At 44.2% G+C, this 8,264-nt stretch overlaps 1 protein-coding gene across 1 annotated transcript; it reads right to left on the reverse strand.

The window, feature by feature from the left end:
* Positions 1-6,009: 6,009 nt before the first annotated feature.
* Positions 6,010-7,056, reverse strand: LOC125556429 (ethylene-response factor C3-like). The gene has a single exon (XM_048719165.1). It carries the CDS (start codon positions 6,998-7,000, stop codon positions 6,257-6,259), a length of 744 nt encoding a protein of 247 aa, XP_048575122.1. The 5' UTR covers positions 7,001-7,056; the 3' UTR covers positions 6,010-6,256.
* Between the last annotated feature and the right edge of the window lie 1,208 nt (positions 7,057-8,264).

The raw sequence follows: 8,264 nt of genomic DNA on the forward strand, positions 1-8,264 counted from the left end.
TTGGGAAAACTAGTGAGAGAGATTGGATGAATGAAATGATCTCAAAATTGGTGTAGGTAAGTTACTTAGGTATGGTCATGCGCTGGTAAATTTTTAGATCATTTGGGTAAGCCTAGCTAGTACTTACTTCACAAAGCTTCTCTCGAGGTAGAAACTTTGGAAATTTCCCGAGAAAGATTTACTAGGAAAATTGAGCTGAATATTATCATGTGGCAATGATTTGGGTATGTAAGAGTGCCCGAAAAGTTTGAGGGTAATAGGAGGGGTCTATATAACACTTGCTTTGCAACGTGCCAATTTGGCCATAAAATATAAATTGAACCTGGGCTCACATAGATGATTTGACTGAGCTGCAATTTGGAGGAGGTTGATAATTTGGGCATATGAAGGAACTGTATAAATTTCATGTCATTTAGAGATATAAAAAAGGTACTTCCTTCACAATGCTTCTAGGTGGACAAAAACTTTGGAAATTTGCCGAGGAAGATTTGCTAGGCAAATGGAGCTGAATTTTGTCATGCGGTAATAATTTGGATAGGAAAGAGTGCCCAAAAATTCCGAGGGCAATCAAGAATATATAAATAGCACTTCCTTCATAAAGTGTTGTTGTGAATAGGAAAATGAATATTGTTGAATTAGTTTTGAACTAGGCAAGGAAGGATTTTAACATATTTGATGAAGATATGCCCCAAAGAATTTATGAGATTTTTTTGGTAATTTTGGGAATGATAGAAATATAGGTTGCTTCACAATCTAGGGCAAAAACTGCCACATGGACATGACACATAGGCAAAACTGATGAGATGGCGCCTAGTCATCATAACCCACCACAATCTACAAGGCTATGACCATCTATATTGGTCATTAACAACTAGAAATAAGGCAACGGACTAGCACTGTTTGCTTTGTGACCATTTCGTGTAAGGAAATTACGACCTTTTTGACCAAAATGGTCGCAATGGTTTAGGGTTTGGAGCCCCCTGGACAGCTTTTGACCAATTCGTCTAAAATGGTCATAAATTTATGACCAATTCTTCGAGGGTCACTGACAGAAGGTCATAAGTTGACATATTTCTTGTAGTGCCCATTTCGAGCTATGGAGGAAGCTTTTCTGCCTCATCCCTCGCTCCCAAAAGGGATCGATATTCGAGGTGGGTGGCGCCGAGGTATGGCGCATAGCCGAGACAGGATACCTGTCCGATACTCCGAAGAAGGCATCCGAAGAGTGGCGCATAATTTTATAACTCATAGGTATGTCATTTAACATAATGTTTGTATAATAAAAAATATTCATAATTTAGAAAATAAAATGTTGATATGAATATTCAATAGTGTTAATGCGTAAGTTATGTAACATAATAATATAGGTCACACGTGAATTATTCAGAAGTTGATGGTCATAAATATTTAGTAGATGTTTGTATTCAATATTTTGTATAATTTAAATATGAGCCACGAGTGTACAAAAATGTTCGTATTCATTAAAGATTTTGAATGCTTTTATTTACTAACCATAATTTTTTGTGTATAATATTTATAGCATAGTAATATTTGAACATTATTTTATTACTTACTACATGTATTTTGCAAATATCTTGAAAACAATTACCACGTACAAATAAGCCGCACTAACTGCAGTCCATGCCCAGTGAGCGTCATTGTTATAAGATATTTAGGCTAGCTATCCAATATGTCCGAGGAAAATGTTGGGGCTGCAGTGGCTAGTACCTTCAGTGAGCACGCTGCAGTTCTCATGTTTAGACATAGCAGGCCTAATTTTTGTGATTATTTACATTTTGTACTACTGACTGGGGGACCCAGCTCGCTGGGGCTTTCTTGTGGAAAAAATTTCCAAGGGTATTTTCGCAAATTAATAGGGCACACGCCGTGCATCTTGCATCCTGACAATGGACCCATGTCACCCTGTCACGCCTAGTCAGTCTTGTGGGCGTATTCAATTGCATTTTGCATCGTATTTGCACAAGGGAGCCAAGTTGTTGCACCGATTCAATGTACACCACAAGTTTTAGTACTAAAGTGATTTTTCGCGCCAAGTTCAAGCACCGTTGGTATAATTTACTCTAAATGAAAATGCGCGATAGCTTTTACTGCTGGTACTGGTAGCTAACCGTTTCAACTGAGTAGGTAGCCTCTGCACCACCGCCTGGATCGTTCCTCGCACAGCTCCCTCTTCTTCTTGCGCGACGATCAGCGGCGGCAGTTTCACCTGGGCGCGCACGAACACTCGTGCGCCAACTCCCACATGCCACGTCTCCGGGCCAACCTTGAATTGGGAAAACCCTATCCTCGAAAAGAAAAACTTGGGAAAACCCTGAGATTGATCAGCAATGGGGAGCAGGAATAAGCACAACCACTTAGCCGCACTTGAGAGCTAGCCACTGGCTGGCGCAGAGGAGGCATGCATAAATCTGTATAGAAAGTTGGAGAAGGCGGCGGGGTCGAGGACGAGGAACGTGTTGCTCGTGCCTCCCCGGCACACGAGGTGCCCCGGTCGCTCACCATGCGGAACGTCTTCGCCGCCAATGGCACGGCGGCGCCCGGACTCCCCGCTTGTATCGTGATGCATGTACGCATCCGGCTTTCAGTGTCAGCTTGGGACACGCTAGTTAAAGCTGCCCACCCTTCGATTCTAACTCAGCAAAGACTTCCATATATCATCCTCAGCTTGCTCTCGGCTTCCACTCACCCGAAAATGCTGTACAAACCATGGGCTTCGCTCAATTGGTCCAAACTGGTGCCCATGGTGAGACTGATAACATTATCCGTTGGATTGTCTGCATAACCCCTGCCCTGACTGATTTATCCTAGTGACGCATGTGCGACAATCCTCACTCTACACAACGTCGTCCGTATGATTAACTGTATTCTTTCAAATATATCAAATTGCGATTTTTTCTAGTATTCATGCATATTATTATGTAGATATCAATTAGATCATCGTTTCTCAAATATTCATACCATAGAAAATCACATGATGAAACATATCAGGTAGCATTCAACATCAAAATTTCAGTTTTTATCATTTACCTACTCGAGGACGAGTAGGAATTAAGTTTTGGGATGCTGATACGTCTTCAACGTATCTATAATTTTTGATTGTTTCATGCTATTATATTATTAATCTTGTATGCTTTATATGCCATTTTATATCATTTTTGGGAACTAACCTATTAACTTAGTTCCTAGTGCCAGTTGTTTTCTGTTTGTATTTTTTTTACAAAAAATCCATACCAAATGGAGTCCAAACACAATGAAACTTTTTGACGATTTTTTTTGGACCAAAAGAGACATAGGAAGCTCCATGAGAAGTCCAGAAGCCAGACGAGGAGGCGACAAGGCAGGGGCGCGCTGTGCACAAAAAAGATCATTTTTGGACCCTTAAAACGCTAGTGAGGGTTTGAGGGTTTGAGGATTCTACTAGTAATGCTCTTAAAGCTGCCCACCCTTCGATTCTAACTCAGCAAAGACTTCCATATATCATCCTCAGCTTGCTCTCGTCTTCCACTCACCTGAAAATGCTGTACAAACCATGGGCTTCACTCAATTGGTCCAAACTGGTGCCCATGGTGAGACTGATAACATTATCCGTTGGATTGTCTGCATAACCCTTGCCCTGACTGATTTATCCTAGTGACGCATGTGCGACAATCCTCACTCTGCACAGCGCCGTCCGTATGATTAACTATATTCTTTCAAATATATCAAATTACAATTTTTCTAGTATTCATGCATATTATTATGTTGATATCAATTAGATCATCGTTTCTCCAATATTCATACCGTAGAAAATCACATGATGAAACATGTCAGGTAGCATTCCAATGTCACAAATTCAGTTTTTATCATTTACCTACTCGAGGACGAGTAGGAATTAAGTTTTGGGATGCTAATACGTCTTCAACATATCTATAATTTTTTATTGTTTCATGCTATTATATTATTAATCTCGTATGCTCTATATGTCATTTTATATCACTTTTGGGAACTAACCTATTAACTTAGTTCCTAGTGCCAGTTGTTTTCTATTTGTAATTTTTTAACAAAAAAATCCATACCAAATGGAGTCCAAACACAATGAAACTTTTTGATGATTTTTTCTGGACCAAAAGAGACACAGGTAGCTCCGTGAGAAGTCCAGAAGCCAGACGAGGAGGCGACAAGGCAGGGGCGCGCCGTGCGCCCTGCCCCCTTGTGGCCCCCCTTAGCTCCGATTGACCTAATTCTTGACCTATAAATTCACATATATTCAGAAACCCTCATAGTGAGATCCGAAACAATTATTCCGCTGCCGCAAGTCTGTTCTTCCGTGATCCCATCTGGAGGCCTTTTTCGATACTCTACATGGGGGGGGGGGATCGTTCATGGAGGGACTCTAGGCCAACCTTACTGCCTCTTCGATGATACGTGAGTAGTTCCTCACAGGACCTAGGGGTCCGTCGTAGTAGCTAGATCTCTCTCTCTCTCTCTGATCTCCAATACATGTTCTCTTCGGAGATCGATATGATGTAATCCCTTTTTGTGGTGTATTTGTTGGGATCCGATGAATTGTGGGTTTATGATATGGATATTCATTGAAAGTAATTAATTCTTCTCTAAACTTTATTATGTGTGATCGTTTATAGCTACGTAATGCTTTTCGATCTATGAGTTTTCTTTGGGCAAGTTGAAGATTAGATCTTCAGTGGAAGTGGTGCATAGTAGTAGGTTCAGTCTTGCGGTGTCCTCACCTAGTGACGGAAGGGGTAGTGAGGCACATATTTGTATTCTTGCTACTAAGGGTAAAATGATGGGGTTGGATCATATTGATTGGTCTTATTTTGTCTACATTATGTCTCATGGTTAAATCATTACTGTGTTTGTTATTGAACTTAATATCTAGAGAGGCAAGCATAGAAGCGCTCTCGAAATGGAGTAATGACAGTAGATGCAGATGGATGCGGGTCTACTTGTCACAGACGTAATGTCTATATATTGATCATGTCATAAATATCATCATTACTATGTGTTTTCTATCAATTGCCAACAGTAATTTGTCTACCCACCTTGTTATTATGCTTATGGGAGAGATGCCTCTAGTGATGCTATGGCCCCCGGGTTCCAATTCACTTTATTTTACTAAAACCTTAAAAATACATTGCTGCAATTTATTATCTTTTATTTTATTTTTATATTATCCATCTATCACTACCAGATTTAATCCTTGTAACAGGCAAGAACGAGGGAATTGACAACCCCCTTGCCTTCGTTGGGTACAAGTATTTGCTTTGTGTGTGTAGGTACCGTTTATCTGTTTCTCGTGAAGGCTCCTATTGATTCGATAAACCATGATTTTTAACTGAAGGAAATACTTCGCTATTGTGCTACATCATCCTTCCCCTTCATGGAAATCCCGATGAACTATATAAGTAGCAGTGGGCAATGTGTGGGTTCGTTGGCAGCAGCCGATGGCATGTCCTTCTTCATCCAAGCCTGAGCTCTTTTCCTTCGGCGTGTTCTGGCAGTGGGCCGTGTAGGGCACTCTACTTTGGGTGAGCCTCTTCGGCAAATTTGGGTGCTCTAATCTGCTCTTTGGGACTATCCGATGGCTTCCATCGATGTTCATGTGGAACTTTTCGTTCTTCGACGGTGCGACGTCTTGCGATCCAGGCGAGGAGGTTGTGTCCACCTTCGGAGAAGAAGTTGGATGGATGTGTCGTACCGAGGTCCTTAGTGTCTGGTGATGGCAGGCCATGTAGGTGCATCTTCATTCCGTCTTCAGAGCCGACATTGCTTCCGTTCATGTTTAGTCGCGGTGGAGGACCTCGACTTCTTCATCTATGTGTTCTTTTTTATATTCTTCATGCGTGAAGTGTCCGAGGCTTAGTTAGCTGTTTTCCAACGCCTCTCTATCTTGCCGCGTTCTGTTGTTCTACTTGGTTGCATGCTGCAGTTGTATCCTGGCCGGTTGATATCTTTGTTAATTCAAAGTCGGATTAGGCTAGCGCCCTACTTGGGCTCGGCTTCGTTGATACCTTAGAGAATGTTGCATGCCATTTACAAACATGGAATGGAAGTGATGGTGGGCACGGCAGCAAGCCAGCAATGTAAAACGGATGCGATAGCTCGCCGCTACCTCTGCATAACACGGCGTCGCTCTCACGGAAAGAAATGGCAGGAGCTCTCGGTTCGGTTCACCATGACGGACACATCAAGTCATCATATATACATATATAGGATGCATGAGCGGAGCGGTGGCTCACAGATCCGACATGGTGAGCAGCTCCTCGAGGTAGTCGGCTCCAAGGTCCTCCAGCTCCAGCACGCACGCTGACAATGACGATGCAGCATCGGCCCCCGCTGCCGCCGTCGCCGTGCCCGTCCTCCTCTTGTTCTTGGGATTTCTCTTCCGGATGCAGTGGCGGCGCTTCAGCGCGAGCGCAGGCGAGTCCCCCGCGGCGGCGGCCCCGCCGATGCCGAGCGCGCGCAGCGACTCCTGCACAAGCTTGACCGGGAAGTTGAGCACGGCGGCCGGGCCGCGCACGGAGAAAGCGGCCTGGTCGTAGGCGAGCGCGGCGGCATGCGGAGTGTCGAACGTGCCAAGCCAAACACGGGCGCCGTTGCGGGTGGAGTCCCGGATCTCGGCGGCGTACTTGCCCCACGGCCGCTTCCGCACCCCGATGAACGGCGAGTCCGGCGCACTGCATGAACCACTGGAGCACCCCTGGAGTCCCAGCGGCGGCCACGCGACAGGAGTCGCCATGAACTCGCTGCCTCCACTGTGGTCGCCGGCCGCGTCTCCTGCAGAGGCGGGAGGTGAGCCGTCGTCCTTGCTGGTGATGGAGGTAGCTTCCATGAGGAACGACAACCGCTGGTGGTCGACCTCCATGTCAGCACGAGCTCGAGCTTGCGCACGCTGATGATGTGTGTACTGTGGTGTGCCGGAGGAGAAAGAAATAGAGTAGCCGTGGTGGTAGGAGTGTTCACCTGTAGGTAGCTCCATGTATAATTAAGCTAAATCTAAGCCTTGTGGACGAGGCGGAGATAATCCAGAGTTAAGACCAGCAGCATATACGTCGAGTCTACGAGACAATCCGTATATCTCTCTATATATACCCAGCGTTCAGCGAACAAACGCAGCTACACGGGGCAGACAAGCTTTGACTTGTAATGACACAACTGTAATCTATAGATCAACTTGTCCATCCATCAGCTACAGCTACACGGGCCTCGCATTGCATGCAGGACCGATCTACTCCCTTCGTTCCTAAATACTTGTCTTTCTAGGCATTTCAACAAGTGACCACATACGGAACAAAATGAGTAAATCTACACTCTAAAATATATCTATATACATCCGTATGTAGTAGTTATTTGAAATGTCTAGAAAGATAAATATTTAGGAACGGAAGGAGTATATTCTATAGTAGTAGTATGGACGAATAGGATTGCACAGATGCGAATGACGTAGGGCGGCTGGATACGACAACGCACCCGGGCGTCATCAAGTCAGTATTTTTTCCTAATACGATGTATACACAGTAGGTATACGTACATACGTAAGTAGTGTGCAATCTAACCCAAATTAGCAGGCTGGCTCCTGAAGCTAGCACATGAGGCGCATATGGAGGGTGCATGCATCTACGCCGAACGTACGGCGTCATGCATGTGCACATATGCATGGAGTAATATGCATGGAGTAGATGAAAATTAAAAGGTGATTTGAAAAGAAAACCCGTCCAGATTGGCGAACGGCGAAGCCATTGGTGCAGGATCCGGCTTTACCTACTCCCCTTTCATGCTTTCATTCGTGCTTCCACCTCATCCTACGGCTGTCATTTTTTTTTCTTTTTTAATTTAATCATCTCTTTCCCTGATTTTAAGTGGGTGGGGTCGGATTTTATTTTGTTCTAATCAAATCAAACCACGTATGCGGGAGCACGTATGGGCGCACAAACGGGGAGCAGGCAAGTCTCGTCCATTGATGCAAGCACACACTTGGATCTATCATTACTGCTGCTGCATCTTTCATGCATGAGCCCATGGGATGCAGACAGAGACGACAGAGATAAACAAGTTTCCGTGTCGCCTCATATATCAACAAACCAAGCTTACATTAATAGTAGCTGTACATACAATGAACCGGTACATAGGCTCACATAGTTTACGCTTTCTATTTATAATTCTTTCTCGTACGATTCCTAGCAACGACGCTTTCTATACACTCTTTCTCGTACGATTCCTAGCAGGTAGTGGTCGCCAGCTGA

Source organism: Triticum urartu, chromosome 5, assembly GCF_003073215.2.
Source record: "Triticum urartu cultivar G1812 chromosome 5, Tu2.1, whole genome shotgun sequence".
Classification (NCBI taxonomy): Eukaryota; Viridiplantae; Streptophyta; class Magnoliopsida; order Poales; family Poaceae; genus Triticum; species Triticum urartu.